The sequence below is a fragment of the Telmatherina bonti genome, assembly GCF_933228915.1.
Source record: "Telmatherina bonti genome assembly, chromosome: 22".
Classification (NCBI taxonomy): domain Eukaryota; kingdom Metazoa; phylum Chordata; class Actinopteri; order Atheriniformes; family Telmatherinidae; genus Telmatherina; species Telmatherina bonti.
Window position 1 is genome coordinate 23,674,049 of NC_136631.1, and position 19,040 is coordinate 23,693,088.

Here is a 19,040-nt window from a genome sequence, read left to right on the forward strand (position 1 = left end):
GCTCCTCGGCTGCACCTGGAGTCAGCGTGACGCAGAAAAGTGAAGGCGCACGCGAGCGGAGTCACGTTGGACTGAAGCCAGTGGGAGCGGAGGGATCACCAAGTTGAGATGCTGTTCGGAGATTGAGGCTGTCTGAGGAAGGATGCTCGCGCCGCGCAGTTGCCGCCGCGCGTTAAGTTTAGACAGAAAATAAGGAAAAGAAGCGCGCGCAGTTGTGTGGGATGGGTTTTCTCGAAGTGTGATAAGAGAAAGGGTCAAATGAGGAGATTTTTTTTTTTTTTTTTTTTTTTTTTTTTTTTTGCTGTGAAGGGAGCGGAACAAAGGTTTCAGTCAAATCTGGATAAACAAAATATGACTGCTGTTTGTGCGTGTATGAATGTCTGCTGATGACGGTAGAAAAACCAAACCTCGGAGGAATTCTGGAAATTGATTGATTGTAATCTAAAAAGAGGGTAAATCAAGGATCCAATCCAGGTGGCGCATGGATCGCTCCAGCTGCGCGTAATGGGAGAAAAGTTTGGGACCCTGCTCACGAGAAGACGCGCTCGCAGCATCCCGCCGACACTTATAAATAACATGTGAATTCCCTCCTTTTGTTCAAGAGTGAAGAAGTTAGAAAGTGATTAAAAAAAAAACAAACCCTCCAGTATGACTTGAAACACCCGTGGGGTTATCGGAACTCTCATCAAGCCAGTTAACGATCCATGAACCGCCGACACGATTTGTCTGAAGACGCGCAGACGGACATTAACGACCTTTAGGATTCCTGCAGCAGCAGCAGCAACGCAGTGAAAGTCTCATCCCAGTTAGAACAAGAGGCTTCCCCCTGGATGTCTATGATGTTGTGCCAGCTCGGACAGAGGTGTGTGATGGAGGTGGTGGTGCTCAGCATCCTGTCCTGGGTGTCCGTGTGGGCAGAGGAGAAGATCGTGTTTGACAGACACGCTGTTTACTGGAACAGCTCCAATCCCAAGTGAGTCTTCCCCGAGTTTTATCCTCAGTGTGTTTCTGTGTGTCTTGTTTGCAACATGTATTTAAGGTTCCTACCTGCCATGCGTGGCCTTCAAACTACACCTTGTTAGTCTGTCTGATCCTTCAAACAGCTACAGTTTCCCTGCAGGTTTGATAGGCAGCGTACTGTGTACCTGCATCTGCTTTGTTTACTTTTGATCCATTTTCTTCTATTATTAATGTTCTGGCTGACAATGGAATATTGATTTTTTTTTAAATTTATTTATTTATTTTTTTTACAATTAGCAAGCAAAGCATGCAAACACACACCAGGGCATATATGTGACCACTGAATGTGTTATAATGTGACACAGGGAGTTCCTTTTGTCTTTAACAATGAGGGCATCCTGCCTTCTCTCTCTCTCTCTCTCTTTTTTTTACCAGTGTCTGGAGATTTGCTCCCTCTCTTTCTCCCTCTCCTGTCAGTCTCTCTCTCTTTCTCTCAAACACACACAAAGCCCTTATCTATTTTTTTGTCTCAGCTGGTTGCAGGGTCTGCGCGCTGATGCCCACGCAGTTATGCACAAAACATACCAGTACTTGTCTTTAGCTGGGTTTCTCATTGGCATGGGACAGAGCACGCTGGCTCCATCTGTCTAATGGTTTGTGACAACCTGGCCAGCTTCTTCGCCACTCTCTTTCTCCAAACCCCTTTCTCACCCTTTCTCTCCAACGCTTCTTCTTCTTTGCCCTCCTCTCTCTCCCAGGTAGATAAATAACCAGTGAAAGTGCTCCCTCTCACCCGCTTATGGCTGAATTAGTCTAAACCTGCTCTCCCTGCATCACCCAAACACACACACACACACACACACACACAGCTAACTCTGACTGTCTCTGACTGCATCACTGTTCCTCAGAAGGCTTCTCAAATATTTAACAGGCCAGGGGAACATTTTCTCCCTTTCTTAAAGTCTCTGTCTCTTATTCTGTCTTTCTGTTTGTCTCTCTGTGCTCCTTCTTCTTTGCGCTCCTTCTTTGTCAGCACACACTCTCACACACACACACACACACACACACACACACACACACTGACACACAAACACCTACCCGTAGCAAACGTCACAGGGTAAATTTAAGCCATATAGAAGGTTGCTGGGGGCGCTGTTATTCCATCAGGGACTTATGGAGAAGCTGAAGCAGAAAGAGGGTGCATCAAAAATGCATTGCTGCTAAGGCAGTGTGTGTCTAGGCTCCGGAGCCCTGGCGAGGTCCGTTTCCCCTGTTAGACCCTGGCTCTGTCACTGCTCATGCTGCGCCTTTTTCTGCACTCAAACACACACATGTCCATCATGGCGCCCTTGTGAGGGCCAGCCACTGGCATTTCATTCTAATTTTCCTCTTAAACTTTGAAGATCTGCTGGGTTTTATTGACCAAGTTTCGCTGCTTATTACAAACACAGGCAAGAAGGTAAAGAGATCTTGTCTGTTTTGGTGGGGGAAAGTCATATTACACACCTCAAAGGAATGCAAAGTTGCGACATCACAAGTAAAAATCATGTTTTTGGCATATTTCATAATCTAATAAAACATTTTAATTAATCCTAAATAACAATTACAGTTATTTCCTGTGTGACTTCTAGTTGGACTAAATAGAAGAGGAGGTGATGAAGGTTTGCTCTAACAGGCAGGGCTGAACCAAACTCCATATGTTGTACTGTTCTGAGGATCGTTAAACGACATGGGGTTTTATCTGACAAACAAGGTCGGTCTCTGGCAGAGTATTTCTGAGTAAAGTTTATCTTAATGTCACCTGTTTTTCACGCTGGATGGCAGTTTAGCCCCCAGGAACTAATGAGAAGCTCAGAGACCAAATAAAAGTAATGTCTCGCATTCAAACAAGAGCAATTGTCTGATGGGGTGAAATGCTGTGAAAAGGGAACAGCTGTGTGTCTTAATTGCTCACACGACGTCAAGCACGCAGCTCATAACGTGTGTTGTCTGTGTGTGTGTGTGTGTGTTCATGAAAAGTTTGCTCCCACAGAAAAAACAGTTTGAAATGAACTCTACATAGAAGGTCACAAGCAGGGATCAACACAAATTATTTTAAATAGTTCAGCTTTTAACTTTTTAAAAGCTTTCAAAGGGTTTGTGTATGGTGTAAAAGTTTGATTCCGGCGTATTGTAGACCTTTTGTCTGCTTAAAGGTAAAGTATGTAAGATTTTCAATATTTTCAAAATAAACTGACTAAAAAAATAACTACAATTATAATTAGATAGTTTTTTAAACATGTAGGTTCCAGTCTGTCCATATTTGATGCGTTATTAAATTACAAGTTTAATTAATGACAAAGACCCTTCTTGAATGTTTTCTGACCAGTAAAAAATAAAAAGTACTTTTTTTCCACCAGTAGGGGGAGTATAAGCCCATTTATTGCAGAGCAACTCTGAGCTACAGCTCACAAGCGATTCCTGCCCTCATTGGAGCTGGCAAGGAGGAGGGGTGAGGGGTGAGTTTTGCTCGTTACTGCCAACCTGTGGTCGTTTGTGGAGGTAGCACTTTTGTGGTTTTGCTCACGACCTGGTGTTTGCCACCTGGTGGTGGAAAGAATCGCCTTGAAATCTTACGTACTCTGCCTTTAAGTTTAAACTTTATGATGTAGTGAGACATGAGTGGTGAAACACTGCAGCTAAATGTTGGTTAAAACTGGTCAAGTAGCATCTAAACAGCCAGTTATTCTGCAGGAGTTGATGGAGATCAAAAACAAGGTGGGTGCTTATTTGACATGCATTAGCAGGTTCTGGAAAAACCTAAACTGAACAAACCTGAATGTCTTCTGGGTATGCAATAAGGAAACATCTGAGAGATGTCCACTGAGAAGAGGTTGATATGTGTTGTAGTTAGCTTTTGCTGTTCTCATGCAAGATGAATTTTAGCCTGCAGGTCATGCACTTCCTGCATAGTTTATTCAGTACTTTTGTCAAGTTGAACACTTCTTTTACCCCTTCTTTGCACGTGTTTTATGCATCTCACCACGCAGATAGATGTGGTATCAATCCAGCTGTGGGACAAGTAGCTGCCTACTAATCACAAGATATAAAAACGTTGGTGATTCGGTTAACAGATCCCTGAATTATGCAGCATCGTGCGAAGCTAGCGCAGGTTAAAAACAAAACATCTATTCTTCAATGTGTTATAATTCTTTTAGAAAACTCTTTAAGATAGAACAAATTTAATCAGATGCGGTTCTTAGGGATTAATGTAGAGCAAAAAAACCCCAAACTTTTTTGTACTTTGGAAAAAAAAAACTTTATGTAACTGCTTTCAGATAAATATTCAGATACATATTCATAAGCCTGCGTGAAATATTTTACGTAGGCTTATAGAGTTTCACTTTAACCCTGTCGTATCTGGGTAGCTAAGAATAGGCCTTTTTTTGAAAAAAATTTATTTTCTGAAGATGTTTTTAATGCGTGTCCACCATAACTCTCTACTTAAGCCTTTCTTGCCCCACTTTTCTCCTGAGTGCTTTTGATTGATTTTAAACCTACCTGACTGTGTCGCCAGTGTGTTTGCCACGTTTCTTCAAGAGCAACTTAATTACAAACAAGATTAACCTGGATAAGGAAAGATAAATAAAATAAGTTTAAAAGAAAAGAAACAGTGTTCCCACTTAGAGGAAGGTGGCATACTACAAATTGGACCAAACCCTATAAATCCAGGGTTCTGACTCTCAGCGGGCCTATCTCTTTCAAGGTCTTACTGGATAATAGAAAATGCATGAGATAATCCAATTCAAACAGCTCCGGCCACTCTTGGTCGCGGCGGGGAGCGGCACACACTCGGCGCTGACCATCCTGCTGTTGTGATGAGATACGCAGTGCTGCCCAGTAACAAAGTACCATGACGTTATTAACATAACATTATCACAACAATACTGCAACATTAGAAAAACGGATCTGGAAATCTCCCAGAGCCACATAAAGGGATTTCTGCCTGCATGAAGGCAGAAATAAATGCAGAACACACACATGTATGCACTTCTAGTACACACTAGCAGCAACCAGATTTAGGTCACACACACACAACCACACACACATGTAGCCAAAATTACTGTCCATTGAATACAAGGTTAGGCAGACCCCGTTTTTCTATTTAGCTGCTGTTGCATTCACACATTCATTCTGCTGGAGCTAGATTTGGGGCACACACACACACACACACACACACCCCTTCATATGCACAACCTTGATTCTCTATTTTGTAAAAAAAAACAAAAAAAAAAACAAACGTTTTCCTTTTTCTTTCACTGGCTAGCACACACACATACACACACACACACACACACACACACACACACACACACACACACACACACACACACACACACACACACACACACACACACACACAAACCCCTCCTGGCTCCCAAGCCTGTATTATAAAGCTTGCAGGTGAGGGGCTTTGTTCACCCCGAGCAGCTAATGTGCTCAGAGCAACGGGCTCTCATCCTCACACACATTTTCAAACACACAAATACACAAGCTGAATGGTCCAGAAGGAGCACCTTATCTAATCCCATGGTTTATCCTTCAAAAGACTTTCTTTCCCTTTTCTTCTTTGTTCCTCCTGCTCTCTTCATCTCCGTGTCTTTGAGGAACTCCATGTCAGAGAGGAGGGCTGATGCTTGACAACACTCTCATTCTATGGGACAGAATATATCTCCTTAGAGACACGCATGCACATAAAAAAAAAAAAAAAACATTCGCCCACATAACCTTTGAGGAAGAGGTGTTTAATGCACCGAACAGCTTCACACACACACACACACACACACACACACACACACACACACGCACTCACGCAGTTTTAAAAAGAAATGGCCGTACATTTGTAATAAACACGCTGTCTGGACTAGCATCACGCGCTCACCTTGCTTGTGTCATGTCTCCTTTTGGCGCCCGGTGATATATATTCTCACTAGAGCTTCCACAGCCATACCACACACATGCAGACACACACACACACACACACACACACACACACACACACACACACACACACACACACACACACACACACAAAATTTGCATCCAATCTACATGTAGACTTGGGGTCTCCCCGTTTAGTTAGACAGTTTGTCAGACTCAAACCTGCCCTTGGGTTAAATCCATCTTCCGCTGCTACCGCCACTCATTCCCCTCCATCTTTTTTCTTTTTTTTTCCTCACTCTGTCTTTGTGTGTCCATATCAAGCTTTCATCCTTACACCCGCTCTCATCTCTGCTGTCTTACATCATGTCTCTTTTCCCTCTCTTCCGTCCTCTCCTGCTCATTTACTTGGGTTGTGCACGTGACTCCACACTGACCACATAGCCCCCGGGCAACCCTTTTAAGCTGCACTACACCAGGTTACATGTTATTGCCATGACCCCACACAACATTTCCTGTGTACAACTGTGTGCCTGTTTGCCATGCTGAGAGACGCCAGTGTCAGAAGTTACAGTGGGATCTATATCCTCTCAGCTCGGGCCGAAATGACACTTAGTATAATTAAAGCAGAGGCTCCCACCTCACAAATGATTTCTCCCAACTCAGCAGGAGAGACACGGTTACATAACAAGATCTAGTCTGGCGGATCTTAGTCATCAGCAGTGATTGGCAGGAGGAGGTCATCTAAATATGCAGAAGCATCGATGTGGAAAAGTGGATCTGCTGATTTTAAATGCACTATGGGAGAAAGAAGTTTCTATATCAGCTTCAGATGCTTGAGATGGCTGATACTTTGTTTTTTTAATGTGGGAAAACTGCTAATGGGGTAATAATTTCAGATAAAGATGCATCCATGGTAGGATGCATGTGTAGCAGATATAAAAGAGTTATAAAACACACACACACATACACACACACACACACACACACACACACACACACACACACACACACACACACACACACACACACACACACACACAGGTTGAAATTTTGCAGGAAGGCCACACACGCACACACAATAATGAAGCAAGAGCTCTGGCTGTTGTGTACTGCAGATGAGACTAAAGGTAATTACATTAGCTTTACAAATATTTGGTCTTTGAGAGTAAATAGATGTGAGAAGTCAGCGAGCTTCGCCTGTGAATCTGCTTTTACTGTAGAATTGCAGATCTGCTCGTTTTGTTTGTCAGTCATCTTTGTATGTGCCATTGACTCAAACAAAAAGTTCCGCTATCATCTCCTGGCCCAGATTCATGATTCATCCCTTTCACTCAGTCCATTCACACTCCATGACTGCTTTCCTTCAGCTCTCTGTTACTTTTTTTTTTTAATGTATATATTTTGTATTTAACTCTCACCAATCAGAAATACTCACAGTTTCCTTTTATGGTGAATTTTCCACTTTGTGGCATGTTGCTTTGAATCTTCTTGATCTGATGCTTTGATGTCTTCCTTGATCAACACAAATGTCTCCCTCTTGCAGACTTTCAATTCAATTCAATTCAATTCAGTTCAATTCAATTCAATTCAATTCAATAAACTATATTGTCATTGCACAAGTGCAATGAAAGTGACACAGACTGCTCTCATGTTAAAACAATTTAATAAAAATAAATAAATAAATAAATAAAACACAGAAACAATACTATAAAAACAAGACTATTGATAAGATAATGCTAAAAAAAAAAAAAAAAAAAAGTATGAAATAGTGTCATTTGTCTCACAGGCACTGCAGCTTAGATGTTGCTATGTAAAAACAGAGTTCAGTGATGCAACAGCTCTTGGATAAAAACTGTTTTTCAGCCTGTTTGTTCTCGCTTTAAACATCCTGAAGCGTCTACCTGAGGGAAACTGTTCAAAAAGTTGATGACCAGGGTGAGAGGGGTCTCTGAGGATACTCTGGGTTCTCCTGAGACAGCGTGAGTTGTAGATGTCCTCCAGAGATGGAAGAGCGCAGCCGATCAGTTTTTGGGCGGTGTTAATAACCCTCTGCAGTGCCTTCAGTTTGCACTCGCTTCAAATTTAAGGCACAGCTACGTAACAGGAAATAAGCAACATCTTTTACCAAATTGACTTAAATTCCCACCTTGAAGGACTTTTAGAATCATGCCCAATATTTCAGCAGACAGCTGTCTTGTTGGAGCCGATCATCCAGGTGCAACAGCTTGTTCAAGTCTGCAAGAATTTGTGACACACTTTGCCGTAACGCTGTTAAAAAAAAAAAACCACAATTTGGCTCCAGTTGCTCTTCGAGAACGTGATGCTTCAGTCAGTTTTACAGCATCCATATTTTGACTTTTTAAACACAGATGTGGCTAATTATAGCATTGATGGATGCACTCATTCAGGTGTTTCAGAGCCAGGCTCGGTGTACATGCTCCCTCGCCGAGCAGCCTCCTTAATGTGATTAATTACATCTGTGCCTTCCCTGCTGACGGGAGTCCAACTGTGTGCTGAGAAACAACCAGTTCAAACATGTAAAGTTGCTACGAGTGCTGACGTTAATTATTACTTATTAATTGCTGATCCATTTCTTGTCTTCGTCCTTTGCTTGGTGCACTTTGTGTGAGTAATCTCTCACGACAAGCTGTTTGTTATATTGCATGCGGTGTGCTTTGAGTCAATTTAATAATCAGGTGTGAAACTGAAAGCTAGCATGGGAAATCTCTCCTGTTCCGGGGTTTCATTCCTCTGTGCCGGTGCTTTCTTCTCACTTTAGGATCAGGGATTTTTTATTCTTTCTTGTTATTAAGGTAGTGGCTTAGAATGATAATCCTTGTCTTAGAAATGATCTCTTTTTCAAAGTAGCTTTGGCTTAAAAAAAAAAAAAAAAAAAAAAAAAAAGGAAATAAAAACCTTCCTTAAGGGCAAATGAAATCAGACCCGTCCAATGAATTTTTCACAAAAAAGATGGCTTTTTTAAATATATTTTTATTTATATTTCCAGAATTTAAATCCAGCCCCGAGAGCATCTGTGCCTGCTGGAAAATATCATCATCATTTGATCTGTCATGGAAGTGGAGTGATCTGTTCAGTATGTCAGCAGCATGGCGTGGAATCAGTAATACAATATAAAATGTTTACTTAACCCCCTCCCCCCCACCCCGACCTCACCACGTTTCATTGTTCATGCAGCGCAGCAGGTTGAAAGAATGACTGAGAATGCTGCGCTGCAGTGCTGCTGCTTCTGTTGCTACCTTCCACTAATGAGGTTTGCTGATGATAATGGCGATGGCAGTGATGGCGATGATGATGTAAGTGCTCCGAAACAACCTGGGGAGATCCCAGGAGTTGTTGTTTTAATGAAGAGAGAACCAGACTGTTTAAGCCAGGAGACAGAATGCCAGGGGGCATCGGTCTTAAGAAGAAACAGAAAGGCCAACAGAGAGGATGAAACAAAGATGTGGAGATACTAAGGCTGAATATGAAAGATGTCAAACTCTACTTATACACTGCGAACAACAGGCATTGTCGTTCCTGCTTCTCCCATCTAATATCTTTCTTCATGTCGCGGCTGGTTGGGCTGATTGTGTTAACCAGGCAAGAAAAAAAGACTCTTTTTATTTCTGTCTGTTATATTCTAATAGGATGCCCGCTTCCATTTAGACCATTTGGAGATTCGTCATAAAAGATACTCTGCAAAGAAAAAGAGTGAATGTATAGGAGAAAACAGAAAAAAAAGATTTATTTTTTTTGTGAAGAAGCAAAATATTAGTGAGAAGTCAAAGCAACAAAAATAGAAAAAACTTGAGTTTAAAAAAGAGGAGAGCGGCAGTAATCTGTAGCAGTGAGACTTTTGAAAGTCAAATAGAACTACAGCAGTGGAGGGAAAGTAGCTGTAAACCCACGGATGGATGGTCCCAGCAGGTGAGTGTTGGGGTGCTGGTTTTACAGGGGAAACACTGGCCTTTAGCATGGTTCCTCATCCAGTGTTAAAGATGCCCTCTGGCGCATACAGCTTTTAAGATGAGTGGCTTGGCATTTAGAATAAACAAGCAGAAGATGCGTTTGAAAGATGTAGAGACAACCCCTCCATGTTTTCCACTTGGCATCGTTGCACGTGAGACTAAACTTCAGAAGCTGACCCAGGTTTGCTTTTAAGCTTACAGCCACATTTCCATTTTATTTTCATTATTTTTTTGCTATCTTTTAAATAAAAAAATTGGCAAACAAGCTCATTCTCTAAATGTTTGCAACCCAAATTTATGAATAAAAGGGTCATTTTCTCCCTGTCAGGCAACACAATGTCATCGCATGATACTTGGCTTGTGTTACTGTGGGTGTGTGCGTGCACCTGCTATACGCATGTGTTCAAGCAATAATGAAGACCCGTTTTTCATCTGCGTCCAAAAATATCCCCAGCAGACTTTCAAAGGGTCAAAGTGAAAAGTCAGACAAAAGAAGCGAGTGAATCATTTGCATTGCAATCCATCAGACAAGGCGAGGAGAAAGCAGCCGCTTCCCAGGCAGCTATGGGTGCCTCGCTGCCTCAGTTTCCTCCAGAATGGGGGCACTATAAACAAACCCCTCATTTTATGGTATGCTAATGGGACATAACAAGGCAGAACCAACAGATGTTGCAACACTTCCATGATTTTGCCACTGCTTAATGCTGCTGAGGCTGCTAACTAACTCAGCTCTCTCATTCCTAAACGACTCTCTCAGGTGTCCATATTCTTGCCGCTGTCTGGTTAGGTGGCTGAGCTTTTTTTTTTTTTTTTTTTCCTCAGAAGTAATATCCCTCCAACCTGCAAAATAATCCTCACCTCTGATCTAATCCTGCGCTAATGCTAAGCAAGACTCTGATGCCTGAATATTAGAAAATCTACCACTAACCTGAAATGCCTCCAGTCAGTAAGGAAGAGAGCAGGTGGTGAGGATATTGATCATTCTGATATGATGAAGGTGAGGCTCATGGCAGTGGTGATGATGAACATACGGATGAGCAGATGTAAATGATAACGTCTGTCTGCCCTGTCCAATCCAGGCAGGACATTTGTCTTCACTTACAGCTCAAACCCAGTAAACACATCAATTAGAAGTCTACAGCTAACAGATTACACATTCAGGACAGGTTCGCATCCATTGGCTGTAACACAGTTGTAATACTTCATCCAATGTTGTTGAGGATGTTTATAGCCTGAGGGACAAAAGACCTTTTTTCATGAATTTTTATTTCATATTTTTACCAACTGCGTCTTTTTTAAAGGGGATCTTTAAACCATGTAGGAGTAACTGGAGTGTTTCTGTTTGCTTGTTTATTTATCCTCCAGCTTGATTTGATATGCAGTTTGATGAATTTCTGCTTTTTTCAATGTTAATTTTCCACAGCAGACAGTGTATTCTCCATCAGTCTGTCAAACGTGCGCTTCACTCAAAAATTTCTCTGAATTGCCAAACCGAACGCTGTATGTTGTTTGGTTTCTATTTATATCAAGGAAATCAGCGTTGATCACGATCAGCTAATGATGTTTATAAAGATGACGATGAGGGTAATGGAAACCGCAGGGAACATAACGGTAGTGATTAAAAAATGTGATGAAGAAAATTAGGGTGATGATGGCCGTGGTTGATGTTTTCATTTGATGGTGATTATATTAACACAAATGATGATTGCCGTGGTAACGGTAGTTATGAGCAAAATGAAGTGAAGAGAAAAAGGCCCAAGGGTAAGAAAATAGTCTTTTCTTTTAATGTGATCGGGATACATATTTTTTTGTAAATACATCATATCATCTCATGTTTATTCCTAAGAAGTATATCAAACAGAGTGCTTAAGGTTAAAATCCAATCAAATTTACTTATAAAACAGTTTTTATACATAACAATAAGACAAAGTGTTTTACATGAAAGAAAAAAATATGTGATTCACAAATTTATTAAATATGTATTATATAATTTATAATTTGATTTGAAACTTCTTTAAGATTTAACTTTAAGGAAACATAGGGGGTGAAAATAAGTAGATTAAACATTTTTCTGTGAAAATAACTTACAGATAATGAGTGTGTTTGCAGTTGAACTAATGATGGGTATATTGATGATTATAATGACTGCTCCTGTATGATGATGAGATATCCAAGTGCCTGATATTAACTATAGTGGTGATGTTGGCACTGGGACTTTCATGATCATGGTGATCCCACTACTGTAATGGCTCTTTACAATAACAATAGTGCTGATTAAAGGGACATTTATGACTAACATGGTATCAGTAACAGGAGTGATGATAGTCATCATTACATAAAAAACTGAAAACATTCATCAAATCAACGGTATGATGAAGATGATGGTGATGAAACCAGAGACTGTACTGATGATGATTATTATGATGGTGCTGCTGTAATGATGATGTGGATCTAAAGGTGGAAATTGTTATACAGTGATAAGGATAACTGTGAGAATGTAAATTATGCTGATAAAAGTAGTGAGAAGGAGAAAAGGAGAAAGGATGAAGGAAAAAATCCTGATTTTCATGAGGCAGTAATGATTGCGCTGTTCCTAATAGGTAATATGGAAGAATCATTATTCATACTAGTTTTATGCGTATTATTATGTTAGCAAGGATGATGAGCGGCCTGACAGTAAGGCTGATGGGGGTGACACTGATAAAAGCAGCGGTTATACTTTAAAGATGAACACAGTGATGTGAAAGACAGAATGATCAGTAATAGTTTTGATACCAGAGATGAAAGGACGGTGATAAGTCGTCACCTCAGCGCTGTTTGCGTCCCTCCTATGTTACCAAGCTCCCCTGTTCCCCTCTTCCAAACTCTCTCTGGAGAAAGTCTGTGAAAGAAGAACTACAGAAGTTCATTAGGAGTCTTCTTTCCCAGTCTGGATCTGTGGAGGATAAAAAGGGAAAAAATGGAGAAGTGAGAAAATTATTTGGTTTTTTTTTGGCAATCACTTTTCTGCGAGTGGAAATGGAAAGTGGGGAGAATCTGTGCTGATTGCCTCATTCTTTTAGACGTCACCTGTAACCCACTTGCACAGCCGCGGAGAGGTATTTTGTCACAAATGAGAGGGAGATTGCTTATTTCTTCCATTGTGTACACTTTATATATATATTTTTCTGACTCAATGCTAGGATGTGTGTTACTTGTGTGTGTGTGCGTGTGTGTGTGAATAAACTGCGTATGTCGCATTTCTTTGTGCATTTTATACGGTTGTTCAGGTGCAGCTTAGGAGTGTGTAAGTGTGTTGGTTTCGTAAGAAAAAAAAGGATCCTTACACCAGTTTGAAGAGCCTAATCAAAGGCTGGCAAATTTTCCTCACCTCTTGTGTAGTTCTGAGGCCGCTCTTCTCTTGGCTACCCCCATTTCTTACCCCCACCCCCTCTTTCGCACTTGCTCTCTCTCTCTCCCACCTACTCCTCATCTTTGATTACTGAAAGGCCCTCAGGAGTGCTCTGTTCTTCACCAAGCTTTGTGTTGACATCCTTCATAACTGTTGCATTAGAGGCTCATGTTTCCTTATAGAGGAAGCACGAGCCTCTGAACAAGCCGAGCTTCTGCAGGTGCTGTGCCTGTCTGCATTTCTTATCTCTCCACTGAGGATGTATGGACACGAGTGGGTGACATGAGGCTTGCTGTGACACCAATCATCCAAGGCTCGAGTTAAAGCCAGAGACGGGAAGGAAGGAGGGAATTTATTTATAGTTCATGCACAGAGTTGAATTATATTTGCCTAACAAGGCGTATAGCTCTGAGGAGCTTTTTATTTTTTGTTTTTTTTTTTGAGATGAGGATGTTTAAAGTGAAAAGAAAACACAACTTGTCCAAGTGAATTTAAGGAAAAAAAAAAAAAAACAATGTCAGCCAAGCGTCTTAATGAGATTAGTGTCTTAATCAGTTGCTATGTGGTTTGTCAAAGCTGTGGGAAAAATGCTTGAAAAACTGGAGATCAAAAATGTGAAAAAGAGAGAGATGATGTGTACAAAGAAAAAAAGATGGATATAAAATAAAAAAGTGAATCTGAGATGAGGATGACGAGAAGACCGTGAGAGATAGTGGGGGGAAAAAGAGAGAAAATTGACAGGAGGCGTGTATGGCTGTCTCAGAGTGCAGTGAGGAGTATAGGCTCTGGCATCCGCTAGTGGTGCTGCATACTCTGTGTTTGATCAAACACACTTCAAACACCCTCGCTGACTTCCACAAGCGGTCGCGCGCTTTTGCTCGGGTGTGCGCGCACATGCATGGCTTGCTTGTTTGCTGAGGAAAGCATGATCAATGTATTGTTAATTCAAAATGGGTCAACCCTTAAACAAAACAAGCCCAGCGACTGCAGCTAATGCAGCGTTCATGGCTGTAAACTGCAGTTTCCTCACGCCTGCCAAACCACTGCATAATGTTGATGAATGTGTGTATTTATGTAACTCTGTTGGTGTGGTTCAGCTTGTTTGAGCCTGTGCGTGTGTGCTATTGTCTCCATTATCAGTCGTCAGCTGTAGTTTTTCACCTTTATTAAGTTATACAGCATTAATCGCTCTCTACATTGAATACATATCCTCATTTCCCCAGTTTGCAGCCACCGTGGAACACTGCGTTTGTGCATCTTAAAGAGCCATGACTCCAGAAAGCTCATTAAAGCCATTAGCAGAGAAGTCACAGAATAGCCGTCTCACTTACTGTTGTCTGCTCGCATATAGCTAACTGCTCTGCACATAATTATTAACCTTTGGCTCATCTGCTCGTATCTGCTCGCTCATACACCTTCTAAAGGCCGCTGGCATGTCACACCATGGCTTTAATGTGTCTGATTTCAACTTTCCTTTATTAAAACCACTCTAACGCAGTCATGATGTCACTTGAAAGTTTGATTAAGAACATTACTGAAGATTAGAATGAATTATTGATCAGTCAGGTGGGAGGTCTATTGGGAGGAGATTAGACAGAGGCCAGGAAGTGAAGTTTGCGTGGGTTTTATGTATGCATGACACCACATGTGCATATATATATATATATATATATATATATATATATATATATATATATATATATATATATATATATATATATATATATATATATATATAGTGTGAAGCGCGAGTGTGTATGTGAGATGAGATGAAATGTACATTCGAGGCTGATGGCAAGTTAGCAGTGATATTTCAAAGGACAATTTAAAATGCTCTCTGATGTTATGGTACACTTTACCTTTGCATCTTCACATCAACAGATGTGTATGTGTGCTTTATATGTTTGTGTGTGTGTGTGTGTGTGTGCTTATATGATCATCCTACACTTTCAAACCCAGGCAAAGCCTTCATTTGTTGGGAAAAGTTAAATATAATGTACAAAAATATGAGTAGGACATACCAACTGTGGCGGGATTATTGCTAGGAGTGGAAAAATCAAATCAAAAAATCGAAAATCAGGATTTTTTTGCTTCACAATTTTAAAATGGATTTTTTTTGTTTTAAAAAAATCAAAGTTTTTTTCAAATAAATGAAAATAATCCATTATAAAGTTTTTGTCATTTTTATTGTTTTTATTGATTTTTTTTCTTGTCTTGTTGGGCATTATAGCAGCAGAATGATGGTCTGGCTACTGTATTTATTTTTCTTAATTGAAATTAAGAAAACTGACGGGCAAAAAAAAAAAGTTTTATACATTTATTTTGTTTTTAATCTACATAAATCAGCAATATCGAAAGATTGTGAGAATTGCAATTTAAATTGAATCGGCACCCAAAAAATTGTAATCAAATTAAATCAGGACAAAAGCATATTGTCAAAGCTCTAATAATTGTGTCTCGGTTATTTGGGAGGAGGTGGGAATACCGTGCGGGATACTGTCGGTTCATGTGAAAGTATGATTGTGTAAATGCAATGTTCCAGAAAGGGTCAAGGCATCTGTGGTTTTGGCCTAAAGCACTCAGTCGTAGTAACTCATGCTCTGCTCACATTTAAAAGACCAAACACTTGTCTAGTGAAACCGGCGTTGCTGCAGAAACTAGAGGAATATGAAGGAAATAGATTGAGAATAACATTAAGTAAGTTCAAGTCCCCAAATGACATTTCCTGGTAACTGGCTTCATGGATGATGCGTACAGTTCTGGTCACCAAGTAGGCAAATATGAAGATATCATATTTATGTGGTTAAGCTGTAACTCACTAAGAGACACACTTGCAGCGCTTTCAGACTTACATGTTTCTGGTTGTGGTTCCACGTTTAGTCTCAGAATCTTGGTGCTTTTTCGGTAAACTGGGCTGTGTTCAAACCAGTTTAACAGGAATCAAAGGAGAACTTTACCCTGCAGAAGGAAACAAAAGCAGCGGAGTGTGTTTATGACCTTCAAACTTTTGTCCTGCATGTGGTCAACCTGTAGTGGGAGAACTCGTAGTGACTGAATTCTGTGCCTCTTCTACTGGTTTTGCTGGTTGATGATCAATCTTGGTGTCCAGCAGCCTGAAAGACACGAAACACCTCGTCCAGCTTCTCTTTTTACCCAAGTCTGCCGTAGTGTTGCAGGATTCCTTCTTCACTTTCTCACCATTATTGATTACTTGATCTGCCATTGTGGATGAACCCTTCGTCCACTGATCCCATCATGATTGATGAAGAGCTGCTGCTATTTTTGGTTGCAGTTGAAAAAGTTCTGAAGGAACTTTGTAGGTTTGAGAACCAGCGCAGGCCCTGCGGGTGTTACGGGTTCATCAGTGTATTTACATTTTTATAACTGCGTATGGTTTCTGTCCTTTGTTTCTGAAACCGCCAACCTTTTATGCCAAAATCTTGCCGGTTTCTTTCCTGTTTTTTTTTTTATTGTAATTGTAAATCCATCCCTGTTATACATGTTTCTGATCCCATGGGTGTTTGTAAGCTGCTGATTCACATTATATTAATAATGGTTTGCAACAAAACAACGATAATAATGTTGCGTTTAACCCCCCCATCTAGACACATTTTAGAAGAAATACATTTAATGAAATGCTCACACTGTTTCTGCTGTGTCTTTCCCACACAGTTTTTTTTTTTCATTTAATTTTGTGAGGAAAATGAGTGACATTCATGTTGCTTGAGGTGTCTGACTGTAAAGTTTTTAAGTGTAATTATGTCTGTGTAATTTGCACCTCTACATCTGATGGACTGAAAATCAAATATTTCACACACAGATTTTAACCTGTAACTAAAGATCATGACTTTTTAAATTTTTTTTTATTTTTTTATTCTTTAGTGTTACCTTCTTATAGTACAATGATACCTATATATGATTTAGTGCTCCAGAAATGCAACATTTAAAGCTAAGCTGTGATTCTTATTTGGTTTAACTCCACATTCTTGCCATGTAACACTGCCTTGCAGCATCATCCAATCCTGATGAAACATGACTGATGTGAGAGGCTGTGATGACCCAGTTATTAATGCCTCTATAGAGAACAGGTGTCATCATACAGCTCTAAAACCAGTCAATTTTTAAGGCTTTGATCTTGACTTAAATAAATAGATTGCGCAATTGCAAAATTTTAAGAACTAGGACTCACATAGCAGCTATTGGACTTATAATCTTTTTTTTTTTCGTTTGCAAGAAAATAAACTAAAAGTCTTTAAGGTGGCAGGATAATAAATTCAAAAAACCTACTTTTTTGTCTCCCGGTGAAGCGGAAACAATTAGGCCCTGAGTGTCAGTTACCTGCCTTTTATCTACAAGTCCTCTTAGCTGCCCGGCCCGAAAAGCACTCTTAGGAAAGCAACTGGGGAGCTACTTAGCAAACAACTCTGGGTTAGTAATGAGGGGAGGTGGTATCACTCTCAGCAGAGCATCTCTCTTTTCTTAAATCCAGCCTCCTGTTTGTGTTGGTCTTGTTGTGTCTTGCTGTGTCTCTCAGCTGTGACACCAACTGCCACTGTCTGCATCCAAATGATCTGCCCACAGAGAAGTCGGAAATCTCACTTTCTGGGCGGAATAAGCCTACCAGGGAAATTCTGGGATAAAATAGCTGTGGGTAGCTGCAAAGAAAATGTTTCCCTTGCTTGGTTTTGCAAGTGAGTCATAAAGTCCCCCCTTGCTTATGGGTGAGGTTTGAGATGATGGGGCGATAATGGGGAAGAAGATACTGATAGTCATGCAGAGGACGTTTTGTGTTTTTACTGTGATGTTAAAATACTCTCCGTTGTATGTGCACATTTTCCCTGCTGTTTCTATACAATATTGGTTTTTATTCATCACAGTAAACCCAGATTTCAATCTGATTGTAACATTTTTTTTCCCCTACCGATATTGTCCAAAGTGTTTCTCTGAGTGTGACAAAGAGCACATTCAGCCTTTCAGAAAATTTCCATTCTCAGCGGCAGTTCTCGTTTTCCCTGTGAAAACGTGAAAAAGAGAAATTATTCAAATGAGTGACTGTGCATGAATGAATTTGAGCACCTTTACTGTAGTTGTGCTTTTGCCTTTTCTCATAGATCAGCAGTGAGCGTAGCATGCACAATAAGTACTGACAGAGCACAATAATGCATGATAATTCTATGTAGAGTTATAAAACTGCATTTACTGCAGGATGGGAAACTAACCACTCTCTTCGCACGTTCCAGTGCACCGCCCAGATACAGAGTTTCAGAAAATCTGCCAATTGAAGTCTCAGGATGGGCTTAAGGGGTCACAAAAAGCTTGAGCTTAAATTTAATCTTAGGGAATCTCTGCTTTCCTTTTTGATATCAAGGCTGCTGTGTGAATGATTAATTAGTCCATTTGCCTTTTCTTTGAATCAATTCTTATAAAAGCTCTTGAGGCCTCGCCTGTGTACATCTGCTGTTATCAGGGCAGTGATAACGGCATTAGAAACAAAGAAGGAAAGATAAAAATCCTGATTAAAGATTAACTCTGTGTCAAACTCGCTTCTAAAAAGAATAAATAAAACGTTAAAAAACCGGGCTGTGCTGCAAATCAGAGGCTGAAACTAAACAAAAACAGGCCATGAAAGAACACGTAACATGAAAATTTCTACAGATTAAAATTTAACATCCTTAAAGAGAATTAGTCGCTGGGGAGTTGAGGCTAATATGTGGTAAAGGAAAACTTTCTTTAACATGCATGCTTCTTTTTGGAAGTGGTGCGAGTTCCTCTTCTCTAAACTCCAAAGTTAGTTCATT

At 40.4% G+C, this 19,040-nt stretch overlaps 1 protein-coding gene across 1 annotated transcript in view; it reads left to right on the forward strand.

Moving 5' to 3' along the window:
• Positions 1-830: 830 nt before the first annotated feature.
• efna2a (ephrin-A2a) overlaps positions 831-19,040 on the forward strand; it is a gene marked incomplete at both ends in the record, with an annotated part of 86,259 nt that continues 68,049 nt past the window's right edge. The window contains one exon of the mRNA XM_079262507.1: positions 831-973. Coding sequence (XP_079118633.1) covers positions 831-973 — 143 coding nt within the window. The remainder of the gene's footprint in view (positions 974-19,040) is intronic.